The 17,011-nt window shown below is 36.1% G+C and overlaps 1 protein-coding gene across 1 annotated transcript in view; it reads left to right on the top strand.

Annotated features, from left to right (window-relative positions):
• The window catches only part of FIG4 (FIG4 phosphoinositide 5-phosphatase), a 73,993-nt gene that overhangs the window by 52,625 nt on the left and 4,357 nt on the right, over positions 1 to 17,011 (top strand). The window contains exons 18-22 of the mRNA XM_026726623.2: positions 647 to 794; positions 1,470 to 1,553; positions 6,499 to 6,697; positions 13,197 to 13,279; positions 14,510 to 14,596. Of these exons, the coding sequence (XP_026582408.2) occupies positions 647 to 794; positions 1,470 to 1,553; positions 6,499 to 6,697; positions 13,197 to 13,279; positions 14,510 to 14,596 (601 nt within the window). The remainder of the gene's footprint in view (positions 1 to 646; positions 795 to 1,469; positions 1,554 to 6,498; positions 6,698 to 13,196; positions 13,280 to 14,509; positions 14,597 to 17,011) is intronic.

Below are 17,011 nucleotides of genomic sequence, written 5' to 3'. Positions count from 1 at the left end.
ACAGAGAAGGCGGTGTCCTACAAAGCATCTAAGTGTAGGACAAGAAGCGATGGGTGGAAGCTCATCAAAGAGAAATAAGGAGGAATTTCCTGACAGTAAGATTAATGATTAATTAATGATTAATCAATGGAACAATTTGCCTCTTAGAGTTTTGGATGCTCTATCACTGGAGTTTTCAAGAAATTTGGGTAACCATTTGTCTGGAAATGGCATAAAGACTTTGGGCAAGGTGTTGGAACTAGAAGATCTTCAAGGTCCCTTCCAGTTCTATGATCCTAGGTGGACTTAACTAGCTATAGAGCACTGTTCTGTGTTGTGATGGCCCTTCAGGCCAAAAACCTGATTTGTTTTTGTATTATATGTATTGTCACTTATCTAAAGTCATTAACAGAAGTTAGTTGGCTGGGGAAATTGGCAGGGGAAACATGGAGAGGGACTTATTTGTTACTATTTTTTAAAAAATAGAAGAGGAGAGGTCATATATTCTAACATGGAAAGTGATTAATCCTCAATATGCTATTAATAAAAATATTAATAAAATGACCAAAAAGAAACATTTAATTGGATTCAATGCATCCACAAATCTACAAGTTAATGCAAGCAGTATTTTTCCTTTTCACTTAGAAGTATGATTTACTTGTTTTAGTGACATGTGCTGAAAACCAGAGGAAGTTAATAGTGAAGCGATTTCATAAGTTTGATGATGAAATTGATATTCAGAATGATTTTTTTCGACCATATGAACTCAGCAGTTTCGATGACATCTTTTGCTTGGCAATGACAAATTCAATGCGGTATGCTTATTTTATTTTTATTTGATGTTGCATTTTGAATTTGCTTTTTTACTCCCAACTCTTATTCAATTTTCTTTAAAAAGTATATAATAGAAAACATACCTTAAGACAGAAACAGCAATGGACTGTTAGAAATTACATACTGTTTCTCTTTTAATTCAATAAATGATGTGCTAAATTCAATAAAATTCTGTATTGTGTGCTTCCAGTTTCAAAATAAACTTAGTTCTGTCCAGTTTCCATCATAGTGCATTTATAAACCAACCTAGTTTTGCAGGAATTCACCAATATAAAATGTTCTGAAATATTTGCATTTTGCTGATAAATGTGTGGGATAGGTTGGCTGTGTGAATCATTTATCAAGAAGTGAATTTGACATGGTTTGGATTATTTAACAAGAGGAATGTCATTTAATATATGCAGAAAACAGTGATGTTGGAAATGTACAGTCAACCAGCATACAAATAAATCACTTCCTAACTTCCATGTGTGTGTACGTGTATGGTGTGTGTGTATGTACGGTGTATATGTACACAATACACAGTACACACAAACACACATTTTATGGCAATTATGTCTGAAATACTCTTGTTGTCCAGAAAAATATTGCTCCTGAAAAGTAATATAGCTTTTTATTTGATTATTGATTTTTCTTTCTCTTCCACATTTCTTCAGAGATTTTATGCCCAAGAATGTTCCCATTGATCCCAGCCCATTTACTGTACGTAAACCAGATGAAACTGGAAAATCTGTTTTGGGGTAAGGAATGAAGTACTGTGAAAAAGCATAATATTGTTTTATTTATTTAGCTATATTCACGTTACCTGCTATTGCTCTGCTATTAGATAGAATGCAGTGTGAATTCGACCAATGAGTATTTCTTGTGTTAAAAGGTTATAAGCAGATTAGGCACAGGGGTGAAATGTATGCACAAGGCTGGGGTTTGAATTTCAGCTTCTAAATCTTGAGTAGTTTAATAGATTTGCAGTAAACCATCTTTCTGCCTGCAGAACCCACAAAAGGAGATCAGCGTCTGTCTTTCCTTCTGTCAAAGAGATTTCTGCTGTTCTCTTTTCTTCTGGACTCCACTAGTAGCTGAATATCTACATAAACCAAACTAAGATAATAATACCAAGTAATGGTAGTATAACTATCGGCCAGGGTGCCAGGCAGCAATGCATTCAATGCTGTCCCCCGTCTCCCCCCCCCCGAAAAGCAAATGGTCTCTTCTAATGGGAGAGTAAAAAACAAGAATAATCTAACAATTACCGAACTATGCCAATGTTTTATTGCCATTTGATGCTTTAAATTTCTTTTTAGCATTTCTGCTGTTAATTCCTTTACATTAAAGGTTATAAGTGTTTTTGCTGATCTATCTAGTGTTTAGGTTCCTTGTTTAGCGATATTTCTGTTATTGGGGCAGAACTCAAATCAAATCAGATAAGCATCCTTCTTCTGTTTTCTTCTTTCTTCTTTGCATTAGTTCTTCAACAGCCAGGTCTTATCTTAGCAAAAGTCATTCCTATTTCTTCAATTAGGCTTATCCCCACACTTCAAGATAGACAATTACTGATTAAACAGCTTGGCAGTGTAGCAGCTGATAAAGGAAGAATTATACAGAAAGATGTACCATTGCAGGAATTTTTAATGTGGGATAGATAATGTCCTTTGGGCTCAGAGTATAATTCAGCCTCCTGACCCACTAGCAAGCTGCAGAAGGCTTTCTGATTGCTTGTGATCCACAGAGTGCAAGTTATCTGTTCATTTTAAAGCAATAGATCTTTTTCTTCCCAGGACAAAAATAGAAATGTATGCTAGTCTTAATCTTGTTTTGTAATACCTTTTATACATACAAAATGTTGTGGTTCTCTGGCAGCCCGTGCAGACGGCGGAGTCAGACAGTGAGGAAGAAAGGGAACCAGTCAAGGAGTCTGGAGATGACTTGGACGAGGGTCCTACGTCCAATGCAGGGATGGGGCCAGGACCATCTGGGAGTGGGGTGCTGCTTTCGGAGCTTTTGGAGTCTGGCAGCAGTGAAGCAGAGGATCCAGGGGAACCTGTTCCCAGTGTACATGTGCGCAGAGCTGCTAGAAGGCGAGAGCAGCTGAAACAGAAGGGGTGACTTGGGAGTAAGGCTGGGAGATGATTGCCTCTCCCATAAGGGATAAAAGTCAGTCCTTAATTACGAAAGCTTTGCAAGAAGCAAAGCAGTTCAGTAATTTCCGAATCTTTCTTGAAGCTCTGTACTCTGGTCGTTTTTTTTCTGGGTTTTGGGGTTGGTATATGTTATAATTAATTGGACCTCTGTTTTTTGGGAGCATTCTACAGCACTGAAAAGCATGCTCTTATCTGGAGGAACTGTGTATAATTAGTTTTGGCTGGGAATGCAAGTAATTCCCAGCATTGCATTAAAATAGGTTTTACTTTTAAAATAAATTTGTTTTTCATTAAGTTTGATGAAACCTGGGTCAGAACACAAAATAAATAAAATATATTTATAATAGTATATTTAGCTTCTAAAATTAAAAAGGCAGAATCTTGTTCAGTTGATTATAGTATTAATTACATTTTCTCTTTTTTTTTTGAAAACAATGTTATTGGTTTTTTTAACAAACAAACAAAGTATTAATTACATTTTCTGTACCTCTCATTTTTCTGATTATTTTCCAGTCTTCTACATTTCTAATGATATACTTCTTTTTGCTGATCTATTTTGCATTCAACATGTCTCTCTTTAGTTCCATGTATTTAAGATCTTATTTTGCTGCCAATGTTGCTATGAGGTACTAGTTCTGTTATGTTTTAGAAAAGTAACTCATACTACTATCAGATTCAACTGAAATGAGATGAGTAAGAACATTGCATCCATTTCGATTCATTTTTATTTATTCCTTAGCCTGAATTGGGAATGGAATTTTGGTAATTAAAGTTCAATACATGTGAAGGTCTGTAGGTTGAGATAAGTTCAGAGGTGGTATTCAGCAGGTTCTGACCAAGTTCTGGAGAACCGGTAGCAGTAATTTCGAGTAGTTCGGAGAACCAGAAAATACCACCTCTGACTGGAGATTTTATAGTATCCTTCCCCTGCCACGCCCACCAAGCCACACCCACAGAACCAGTAGTAAAAAAAACTGAATCCCACCACTGGATAAATTTATATAATCTTCATACTTCTTGGTTCTATGCTGGATTGCAGGAAAAGACTAGTTCCGAGGGTCTTTGCCTTTTCCAAAGAAATTGTTTGAGCCTTCACATAATACGTGGTATTGAGAAGCATGACTTCTACACATATGTTTCCCTATTAAAATTTACTGTTGCAACACTGTTAACATTTTGTTCACCTGTTCCCACAGTGCATTAAGCAATCTTAAGAATTCACATCAGATCTAGAACTATACATACAAAAATTGCAGTGAATGGTCTTGTGACAGCTAAAGGTACAGAGTTTTCTGTGTTGGGAGATCTTCAAACTCTGTTGATTATCCTAGTTTTGCTCAAACATTTTGTAATGTGCCTGATGAAAGACTTTACTTTTCATGTTATAACTACTGAATCAAAACTAACTACTGCTTCATTTGAGTACTTCCAAGATTTTTTTCTTAAATTTTTACATTCTGTTCTTGTTTTTATTTTTAATGATCCCCTTTTTAAAAAGGAACATAAGGGTAGTTTCATTTCTTAATCTCTGTCCTCACTCTCTAAAAATCAATTTGCTGAAAGCAACATTCTTATATGTCTTTAAGGAGATAAATACTGTAATTGTATGCTAGTGATCAATAAGACTATCTGTACTGAAAATCAAAAGTCATATTTTGTTCTTAATATATCATGCCTCATATAGAGAATAGATCAATTGCATTTTTTCCTCTTGAAATAGTTCAGAGACGCATTACTCTTTCAATGATATCAGTGTCAAAATGTTCTGATCTTGATCTGGAGCCATTTAACTACTACACTAGTTTGCAATTTACTGTTTTCTAGGCTGGACTTTTAAGTGTTGGCAAATGACTCAGTTCAGCTAACAACGTCATCCTTTGCTCTTTACCTTTGTTTGTAGAGTTTTACTTGATAATCTAAACATTAAAAGCCATTTTAAGTGGGTATTTCTTTCCTAATGTTTTTGCACCTCAGATTAAAATGTGTAGTCAAAGTCATAGATGACACGAAGGGCCAAATGGCCCAGAGGTAGAACAAACTGTAGTTTTAGCTGGAACAGAAAGTCTAACAGAATTTAAAGGATCGCATAGTATGATGTTTTATGGAGAAATCCATGAAGCTTCTGTTAAAGGGGCATTATGTGCAATGACTGCAGCTATAAAGTTCCAGATCTCTTAATCTGGAGGTATATCAGGGATAGTGGTGTCTCTCCTTCCTACTTTTCAAGTTCGAATGGTTTATTTATTTAACCTAGAATATTACTAACCATCAGTATTTTAGTGGTTTATTAGAAAAACATTGAAATGCAAGACATTGAAAAAGCTGAGATACAAATGTTATATGCCATTGTCAGCTCTTTGAGGTAGATCAAGCCAGGACAACATGGTCTCTCCCTTGATCCTATGAGCTTTTCTCTTTCTAGTAATCATAACTGTGAGCTGGATTTTATTCTTTCTTTTATTCATTCATTCCATTTCTATAGCTGCCCTTCTCAACCAATACCTCTGAATGACTTCTAGTTCCAAAAATATAAAAACAGATTAAAGCATTAAAATATTTAGAATAATAAAAACATCCAAAATAAATATACACAGCAGCTAAAACAATTAATCACTAAATAGTATAATAGTAAAAATGATAGGTTAGTCAAAAGATGGACCCCTTAACACTTTCAGAGCCCTAGGCTTGGGTATAGAGCCAAGTTCATAAAGCATTACAAAAGGCCAGCAGAGTTGGGACCTTTCTAATCTCTGAGGGGAGAATATTCCATAAAACAGGGCCTTCTCAGGAAAGGCCCGCCTTCTGAGCCCTGCCAACTAACACCACTAGATCAAATTGGATATTTTATTACCCTTTGGATTAGTGTTATTAATAATATTCTCTTTGTAAAAAAAAGTGTTGATGAGAGATTGAGAGTAGTCCCAGGGGTTCCCATTCCTTTATCAGAATCTCTGTTTTAAATTAATGTTTTCCCACAGCCACCATTCATATTTATTTGGTTTAACAATTAATATAAAGCACAGTTCTTTCCTACTTAGGATATCCTCAGGTTCATATTGCTATTGTTAAGTTTAGGGAAATAGAACTTTTTAAAGAAGAAATTGAATATTTTTACTCCTATCCCCAATGTGTCAAAAGTGTGCAGAATCTGGATGACAGTCACCCCCCTAAAAAAGCCTTGGGTGAATTGATAAAGATGTTTCCAAATTTTATCAAAATTTAACATTTGATAAACTTTGGAAACATGTTTTGTTGTTAATCACAACAAAAGACAAGTTAAGAAACAAGCTACTGTTAATTTCAGTTCATTAACAACTGATTTGTAATGAAGTTTAAATGAAATTAAATCAGATTTTGATATGGTTCTTGTCCATCTATTATTTTTAAATGTGTGACTTCTGGCATGTTAATTAAAGGTTAAGTGCAGCTTTCACTCTGATGATATATCAAGAGGGGAAAAAAATCTAGCACCAATTAACATAAGGAAAAGAACAATTCTTTTGTTCTGTTTCTGTTTTTTTGAATTCACAATTGTGTCCTTCCTCAGGAACAAAAGCAACCGAGGAGAAGAAACAGTACTGCAACGTAAAACAGCTGCTAGTGCTCCTCCGCCCCCCAGCGAGGAGGCCGTGTCCAGCAGCTCTGAGGATGATTCTGGAACTGATAAAGAAGATGAGGGTGCTACCTCTCAGCGTTCAACACCTGTGAAAATATCAGATACTGGAGACAATACCAAAATAACAGAAGTAAGAAATTGGGGTGCCACAAAGACGGGCACAGTTTTATATCTGCTATTCTGCTTTGTATTCAATATGTAGTGAAGGCTTACACATCTGATTTTCTCTCTGCATTAGAGACATTTTTTTTGCTAAGATACAAAGGCAATCACAACAAGATAAAACCAAAATAAAAACACTGAGGAGGGACCTCGGAAAGCAGATGGAGTACTTAAAAAGCAATTTTAAAAGGGATTGTGCAACTGATTAGATTTCATGCAGAAAATATACCGTGAAGTACTTGATATGTATCAGTGTTTTAAATTAAACTAGATAATTCAGCCAGGAGTGAAAAATGGATTAATAGAATATTGGCTTAATATAGAAATATAGCTTAATACTACATTTTCCAATAGGAATACTAATTTCGCCAGATGATACCCTTGTGCAAACTGATTCACTACCATTATGCTGCTTCGATATCTGCTGATGTTAATGAAGATATGTAAACACAATAAGATGAGGCATCTTGGCAATTTTGTTTCAGCACAACTTAGACATTTAAGATTGTACAAGGAAAAGTTCAGAGCACAACTGTATGGACAATCAAAGATCAAAATGTGCCTTGTCTTTCAAAACATCATATGCAAGAAGAATTTTATACTACTGGCCAGATTGGGACTATGAGCCATAATTAAGCCCATGGGTATGGGAGGTGGTTTCCTGTATATCTGGGGGTTTACATCTCTGGTCTTGGATGAGGTTGCTATGCCCTAGGTGGACTTAGTGTGTAAGCTGGGAATCCTCCTGTACTCATGATTCCTGCTTGAGGAGCAAGTGGCAGTCATAGTAGGTAGGAGGGCTTTTGTACAACTTTGAATTATATGCCTTTCCTAGATTGGGAGCCCTTGTCTCCGTCACTCATCCTCTGGTCATCTCCTGAATTGACTACTACAATGTGCTATACCCTTGAAGAGTATCTGGAAGCTGTAACCTGTGCATCTAACCTCTGCTGGATGCTTGTTTGCCTCCAGGTCCAAACATTTTTGCTTTTAATTTTACATTAATCAGATTAACAGTATCTGATACTATGATTCCCAAATTTGGAGAGCCACAATATGTTCAAATTGTAGTTAGTGAGAAGAAGTCAGGGCCAAACCATGTTCTTATACTAAGCAGATGCCCTCAAGATAGAAGATAGATAGAATTCTTTATTGGCCAAGTGTGATTGGACATACAAGGAATTTGTCTTGGTGCAAATGCTCTCGGTGTACATAAAAGAAAAGATACATTCATCAAGAGTCAAGAATCATAAGGTACAATACTTAATCATAGTCATAGGGTACAATAAGCAATGAAATCATATTAGGAAACAGTCAATACAGTCACAAGTGGGAGGGGATGGGTGATAAGGAGTGATGAGAAGATTAATAGTAATAGTAGTGCAGCCTTTGTTAATAGTTGGACAGAGTTGAGGGAATTATTTGTTTAGCAGAGTGATGGCTTTCAGGAAAAAACTGATCTTGTGTCTAGTTGTTCTGGTGTGCAGTGCTCTATAGTGTCATTTTGAGGGAAGGAGTTGAAACAGTTTATGTCCAGGATGTGAGGGGTCTGTAAATATTTTTACAGCCCTTTTTTTGACTTGTGCAGTATACAAATCCTCGATTGAAGGCAAGTTGATAGTAATTGTTTTTTCTGCAGTGTTAATTATCCTCTGAAGTCTTTGTCTGTCCAGTTGGGTTGAACCAGACAGTTATAGAGGTGCAGATGAAAGACTCAATAATTCCTCTGTAGAACTGTATCAGTAGCTCATTGGGCAGTTTAAGCTTTCTGAGTTGGTGCAGAAAGAACATTCTTTGTTGTGCTTTTTTGATGACGTTTTTGATGTTAGGTGTCCATTTTAGGTCTTGTGATATGATAGAACCTAGAAATTTGAAGGGCTCTACTGTTGATACTGTGTTGTCTAGTATTGTAAGAGGTGGTAGTATCGGAGGGTTTCTTCTAAAGACTACTAAAAACTATGTTTTTGAGTGTGTTCAGTTCCAGATAGTTCTGGTTACACCACGAGGCAAGTTGAACAACCTCCTGTCTGTATCGGATTCACCGTTGTCTTGAATGAGACCAATCACTGTTGTATCATCTGCAAACTTCAGTATTTTAACAAATGGATCGTTTTGAGATGAAGTCATTGTATATAGGGAGAAGAGAAGTGGAGAAAGCACACCTCCTGATTGTTTTCAGGTGGGACAGCAGTAGCTTCAAATATAGGTTTCATCTAATATCTAAATATTTAAATTTAGTATATTTATTATTTTATTTACTTTATTTATTTATAAATTTATTTATTTATAAATTAATTTGAATACATTTAAATTTGAAGGTTTATTCTCTCTTTTAGATGCCAAAGAGGAGGTTTAGTGGGGTATGTAGCATAATATTCTGAGATCCATGGAATATTAAATATTTTAGTTCCTTCATCTGGAAAAAACATATGATCTCTTTGGAGGTGTGCATTTGAATATGCACACATAGACTCTTTCTCACTGCTGATCTTTTACCTTCTTTGATTTTGCATGGCTATAATTGCATAAATTGAGAATTAATGGGAAATGTTTTATTGCAGATTATTTGCGGGATCCTTCTTATACACAACATCAAAAATTATCTGAAGTATTGCCCATTTTTAGTTCTTTATCCTAAGTTCCTTTGAAGAGGAAGTATAATAGCATCCCCAAAGCTGAGTTGCTATCCCTTACTGAAGTTGGGGAAATTAGATGGCAATGTGTGTTAATGAGCTGTGCCCCTTAATTTCTTTTACTCCAATCTTTGTCCCAAAATCACTACTTTGTTTCTAGGTGGATGCCTAGATAATCTAGAGGAAGATTTTATTCTTTTGTCTGAGGCCATTACTCTTGAGACCATAAAAAAGGTTGCAAGGTTCTTTTCTGTCACTAGTCTTGATACATTGCTAATTACTGGAAGTACTCTAAATTGAGTAATAGTAAATACTTTGTGTTGATAATCTTTCCCCTTTTTTCTGGAATCCTGACCATTGATAGAAGTATATCATGTTACACTTAAAGAGCCCTAATGTTCTGTATGCCACTCTTTCCTCACCCCTAGCAGCAGGGCTAGCAAATTAACTGACCATGGTTTGTTTAAAATTACATGTGTTGGTGAGAAGCAAAATGAAGATGTTTTTGGCTGGAGCTATCTAGAGAACACAGTTGTAGTTTGAAAATCTATCCTTCACCCAGTTTTATGATTACACACACTACTGAAGAAAAAAAACCCATGAAGAATTAGAATTATAAGCTGATTGTTCAGATAGGAACCAGCAGTCACAGAGATGTATGCTAACAAGCACTTATGATTATGTATGTCCTACAGATATTTCCAATATGAACAAAACTGATTGTAGATATCTAATGAATAGTACTAGATCAGAAAAAAAAGAAAAAAAGGAACAGCACTAATGTGTTATTTAGAGCTTTTGTGGATTGAAGTATTGCTTACACATATAAATGAAGAAAAGGTTTCTTATAAATTGATACATTACATATCCCGTTTCTGCTTATCCATATCTATTCTTTTTCATTCACTGTAACATTATACCTCTGAAATATAGTTTCTAGTTATTTCTTATTTCATTTCAATTTTCTGTTTTCACATTTCTGTTTCCTTTTCTACTTTTCTTTGTGAAGGCATTTCACTGCACATTTTATGGCCTGGAGACACTATTAAGAAAATGCATAAGATACACTTATTTCATTACATTTTTCCCTACATAATCCTGAAACGTTACATCCTGAACTCAGATCTTTGTTCCCTTGCCTGCTTGTCTGTTGGCTTGCCATGAACTCTGGCCATTTCTTTCTCACTTAAGCACCTATGTGTTCCTGACAGCATGGTACAAAATTAACCTTGCTGGCTCATCTTCTCTGCCCTTCATACTTGTATCTGAAGAAAAAATGAGTCACAGCGAGCTTATGGGAACATGCAAGAGACAAAGAAACGTAATGAAAATAATTGTTCCAGTAATTTAAAAACGTAAAACAGTCCCACAAAATAATTTGGGTAATGTTAACACTCGTAGTGTTGACACATGCACTGTACTGTAACATTGCAACCAATTTATACTTACTTTAAAAAATGACAATTTCTTTTGAAAATCAGTACAAGTATTAGAAATCTCAGATGTAGCATCTAATTTTCCTGTATAATATTTGGAGACACAAGTGTTTTTTCCCAAAAGCAGGTGTCTACGACATTTTAACTTCAGATCATTTATCTCTGTTCAGAGATCCTAAAATTCCCAAGTAGCCTAGTCTATTTTCCTTCTAGCATGTGGGGGAAAAAATCCCTCTTTTTTAAAAAAGAAGAACCAGCATCAGAATGTTGAAATGCAGTGCACTTCTATGAAAGGTTTTAGATAGCTAATCATGTATGATTCAATATTGCATTTCTCCCATACCTGAGATTCTATTATTAATTTTCTTCTCTTCTGATGCATTTCAGAATTACCTGCATAATTGGACATGTTCTATCCTCATTTGCTTGTTTGTAATGATCTCAGACTTCTTAGGGTTTTTCAGAAGTATTTGGGTTTCTCCCTGTGAAAGTTATCTTTCAGGTGTGTTGGAAGATGTTGCTCTGTTGCAAAGATAGAAATAAGTGTTTGTGTGTGAAATGGAGTAAAGAAGCTCTTGTTTTTGTTTTCTGACATCAAAATGTTCAAATACTGTCTCAATAGGGAGTAAGATACAGTGTACTGTAGTACCAATGTCTAGATAACTTGTCTCATGCAAGCACTAATTGTAGCTTCTTCTACAGTAAACAAAGAACAGTAACTGAGAGAGATCTAAGATTCCTAGTGAACAACCACTTAAGTATTAGCCAGCAGTGTGCTGCAGCTGCCAGAAAAGCCAATGCAGTCAAGGCTGAATCTACAGAGAAATAGTATGAAGATCATGCAGTGGTGGGATTCAAATAATATAACAACCGGTTCTCTGCCCTAATGATTTCTTCCAACAACCAGTTCAACAAACTGCTGATGTGAAGTATTAGCACCACTATATACTGGTTTGGTTAGACTAGTGGTGTGATTCAACTGGTGTAACAACCGGTTCGGTGAGCAGGAGCTTCGCAGTACAGTTACACCCAATAGTTGTATTAGAGAATTGTTTTTTTTTTAAAAAAAATATTAAACATACAAAAAAATAAGACATTTTAAAACAACAATGAATGTACTACATACCTCCTGACATACCTGATTGTCTTATATCATTAAGTAATAAATATAGAAAATAATACAAATTTACATATATACATAAAACTTTAGACATCTTTAATATTCTTGTTCCTTCCTTTTTTCAACCAGTGGTAAAACTTCTCCCAAATTTTATAATAATCAGATTTGGTCTTATTTTTTAATTCTTGAGTTAATTTATCCATTTTGGTGCACATCCAAATTTTTCTAATTATGTCCATCTTGTCTGGCATTTAATTACCTTTCCATCTTTGGGCACAAGCTAACCTTGCAGCTGTGGTGATATGGATTATTAAGTACCGTGTTTCTCCAATAATACGCCCCCCCCAATAGGAAGACCCAGCATGTTTTCTAGGCATAAAATGAAATTAAACCCCTCCTCCCAAATGTAGGCCTAGTTTAAAACATGCGAAATTGGGGGGAGAAGGCGGGGGGAACTTGCCATTAGGAGTGCCCTGCGGGCAGCTACGCCTCACCACCAGCCGCTCCTAACACCATGGTGGAGCACGGAGGGCTCCCTTACCGATCCCTTACCCGGGTCAGCAGGCAGGAGGCGTCGGCGTGGATGTCTGGCAGCATTTCAGCCACTTCTCAGGCCTCCGTAGCTTCCACGGTTCCCACCGGTGCTGACACCTCTCTTGCCAGCGCCGTCTCCAACAACAGCATCTGAGTCGCTCCCGCTTTTCCCCCATCCCTGTAACAACAGGGAAAAAAAAGATTTTGAGGTACCTGGGAGCTCTGAGTGCTGCATTTTGGTTTAATCCCAAGCGGCTGGGTGGGCGTGAGAAGAGCCAAGCGAGCATCTCTGCTGCATGCTTCCCTTGGTGCTCCAGCCTTGGGCTCTGCAAGTTTGCAAAAGTCCCAGTGCACAGCCTGTTCCTGCATTCCAAGCGCACAGGCCGAGCTGCAGCTGTCCCTCTCTCACCAGCGCCATCTCCAATAACAGCGGCAGGAGCAGCAGGAACCGTGGAAGCGTTTCAGCTGCTTCTCAGGTGGGATAGCCCCCTCCATAACTTCCACTTTTTTTTAATATTTCCTAGATTATTTCATTCTTTTAAGAGAGGGGTGGGTGCTAACTTTCTACACTTCCTTGGGAAGCACTTGTGTCTCTGCTTTGCTAGTGGTTTTATTGTGTTTAATTGTTTTCTTGGAGAAGGGGGTTGGGTATTGCTGCTTTTTAAATTGTATTTCTTGAAATATTTGAGTAAACTTACAATCTAAGACATATCGCCCCTAAGATTTTATCTTGCTTTGTTTCAGAATGTAGTGCAACCTACCAAAGATGTATATGGAATTAATCTTTCAGAATCTCCTTCAGAAGATGATCTCAGCATATATACAAGGTAGGGTTTTTTTATTATTATTATCTTGCTAATGCTAAAAGAAAGCAATCCTAAATATTTGAAAAAACAACAACAAAGAAAATGGACATGTTTCAACCAGAAGTATGCTACTCACCTCAGTGAGAGAATTCACAGATTGCTTATTTTGCTTAGGTTACTGGGTATAGATAATTAAGAGGTTGTTTAATTGTGTATCTCTAAAATAAACTCATATATCTTTTTTAAAAAATCTCTTCATCTCCAAGAAAATCTGGAAGTAAGAAGTATGGGTGGTAGTTATCTTCATTCTTAACCTTTTTTAAATTTGAAACAGCGGTATAAAACAAGATAGATCACACAATTAGCTGCATTACTAAATATAATTTTAAATTTAATCTAAATTTCCACAGTCTTAAATACAAGATGCTAGCCACTTTAGCTCTGACTTTAAAAGCCTTCCAAGTGATACTAAGCTCTGCCATCTATTGCATGGCACATCACTCACCTTGTCCATGTTTTCTTCTTATTAAGAGCAAATCTCCATTGTCTGGATTTCACAGTAATGTATGGAACAGAATAAGAAAGATTCTAATAGCTATTGCACCTTTCTGCTAATGCTGGTATTTTATATGATGCTGTAACAGCATGGTATGGTATTCTTTTAAGCCTGATGCTGTAACAGCTAGACTATGGTATTCTTTAGCCTGCTCGATAATAGGCCTCATTGGAACCAATTATTGAGCAATATATAAGCTTTTGAGCATTAAGTCTAGTTCAACAAGTGAATTGACTAGATGGTATTCACATAAAGACTTTGCCAACTCTCTCATTCTCAATAGATAAAATCTAGGGAAAGAACACATATATATTTCTGCATGAAAGATATATACTGCGTGCATGGATTATAGATCTAATAAATAAAGTCTTGCCTTTGTACATTAGCATGTTAATAGTAAAAGGTTGTCTTTATTTACTCTGTGACCCTTTGAATAAAATGTATTTGGCTTTTAGTTAAAAGAAAGTTATGAAGACCCTCAAATGTAACTACACTAGCCTAACAGTATTTCAACTCCTGCATTACTCACTCACAAATTAACTTCAAGGAAAATATATTGTATCTTCAAGCTGCCCTTAATGGAACTTGATGTCCCTTACTGATGTATGACTCTTACAAAGTCTGCAAGAAACATATTATTTTCATTATTTCAGACAGTACGTTTCCCAGTGTGCTTGTTTTGTCTCTGTTCATAGGTTTGTTCAGTTGGGACAGAGTCAACAGAAGCAAGAAAAAAGTTCCCAAACTTTCTCTCCTAAAAACTTAGGTGGAGTTATAAATTTGTAAGTATGGAGTGCTCAATCCAATGTTTGAAAAGTTCTTTTTCTCATTCATAGTTAAGGATGAGCTGTGCAGATTATTATTATCTCTTTTATTCATTAAACATGAAACTCAGTCAACTGAACTTTTAAAAATGTATAACAAATATAATTGACTGGTGCTAATGGTTGATCTGGGTTGCTGCCAGCATCGTAGGTATCAACCAAGTATTTTCTTACGATGCACTATGTTCCGATCATCATCATCATCATCATCATCGTCATCATCATTTCATTAAACATGAAACTCAGTCAACTGAACATTTAAAAATGTATCACAAATATTATTGACTGGCACTGATGGTTGATACGAGTTGCTGCCAGCATCCTAGGTATTGACCAAGTATTTTCTTAAAATGTACAATGTTCCGAGTAGAGCAGTTTTTTGCAGTTCCACTGGTCTTATTGCATGAAGTTGCATTTTCTTGATGTATTTTGTAAAATTCTTGGATATGGTACCAAGTGCCATGATGACAGTGAGTATCACTTATATGTTTCACTCATAATCGCGTAGTTTCAATGGCCAGATTGCGATATTTTGTGTTTTTTTCCACTTCTTTTTTTTCGACTCTGGCATTTCCCGGTAAGGATGGTGGTGGTGGTGGTTGTTATTTCAATTAGTATGGTCTTTTTTGTCATGAAGGAAGGAATATACGTGTTCCAAGATAATGTTGCAGAATCCCATCTGGGTCAGTCACTGGGACCAGAGGTTTTGTCTTCCAAGCTTGTGGACTCATACTGGAATCCATCTTTAGAGAACTTCTCTGTAGCCAACTGCTGCCTAGGCTAGAGAGAAGTTGCCTGAAGATGGGCTCCAGTATGAGTTTGAAAGCTCGGAAGGCAAAACTTCTAGTCCCGCTAATCAACCCAGATTGGATCCTGGTCTTTTTTGTATTTAACAAAATAACTAGTAAACATTAAAATGATACTTTTTAAAAAGTAACACTCAGAGGTGGTATTCAGCAGGTTCTGACCAGTTCTAGAGAACCGGTAGTGGAAATTTTGAGTAGTTTGGAGAACCGGCAAATACCACCTCTGATTGGAGATTTTACAGTATCCTTTCCCTGCCACGCCCACCAAGCTATGGCCACAGAACTGGTAGTAAAAAAATTGAATCCCGCCACTGGTCACACTGTATTCCTTGGAGGAACAGAATTATAATTTATACTTTTACTTTGTAAGACAATATATAAAGACTCTGCACAAAGCTAAGTTCTTGTCTTCCAGTTTATTTTGAACATTAAAAATTTGTAGTGTCTTCACGAAATGGACCTATGGAATAGTAAAGTAATAGGTGGCGTCATTAGGCAGTTCCTAATATTCAGAATGTCAAGGACGAAAAGCAGAATCTTTTGAAGTCTTTTGAACGGTGGAATCAGAAGAGTAAAATTAATAATATATTGTGTACTGAAATGTAAGAATAGAAACCTAATAGGAAAGCAGACTGTTAAGAGAGTTTGGCCTACATGTGGGATCACAGCAAAGCTATCATAGAGCCAGGGTAGGACATCACATGATCACAGTAATGAAACAGATGAAATATAGTAGAATGCTGCATGGAAATGAAAGTCCCAGAATAGATTGACTGAAAAGTAGAAAAGAGATATCTGCCATGTTAACGTTGTTAACAAATCAACCATGAAAGATGAGGAATGCGGGATTTTAGAAAAGAAGATGAGAAATACCTTTGCTCAACTTACAAAAGATAATTTATCTTCCTATGCATGCTCCTTTTACCAAAATTGGTTTTAACTAGTCCCTAAGCCTTCAGAGTCAATTTTTAGTAATGGCAGGGGTGGCAAAGAAGGAAGGTTTACCTGTCCCTCTTCTATTGACTGAAGTAGTTGCATAAGCAGAACAATAGGTGCCCAATTAGTTTTTATACCATTACTTTTATTATGACAATGTTTGTCTTTTAGATGTCCCACCTTTCTTCTACAGCTCACTACTGTGTATAGAGGTTTCTATTTATTTTAACTACATAATAATACTTAAGTTGATTGGGGTGAGAGTAAATTCCTGCTCCAAAGTAACCTCATTGAGTTCCATGGTGAAGCAGCAATATGAACTAGTCTCTACAGTCTCATTCCAACACCTACACTTCTACTGAACAGTGAAATGAAATAATACTGATCATTTGTCAGACTTCAGTAACATCAAGTGACATGGAAATAGGGTAGCACTAAAAATAAAATCAAGATAAATAAAATAAAATAAGCATAGCCAGCACAGATATCAGTTCCTTAAGAGACCACCATAAATTGTAGCCAAAAATAGGGAAGCAGATAAGTTAGCAGCTAGTATTACTGCTAAATTTTGAGGAAGTTTAATTAAATTAGATTATTAGTGAAGTACTGCCAACCTTGCAATCCATTAAAC

This window comes from Pseudonaja textilis, chromosome 1 (assembly GCF_049901715.1).
Source record: "Pseudonaja textilis isolate UNSWEBS1 chromosome 1, rPseTex1.2, whole genome shotgun sequence".
NCBI classification, from domain to species: domain Eukaryota; kingdom Metazoa; phylum Chordata; class Lepidosauria; order Squamata; family Elapidae; genus Pseudonaja; species Pseudonaja textilis.
The sequence above is the reverse complement of the archived record's forward strand: the minus strand, read 5'-3'. Positions and strand labels throughout refer to the sequence as shown.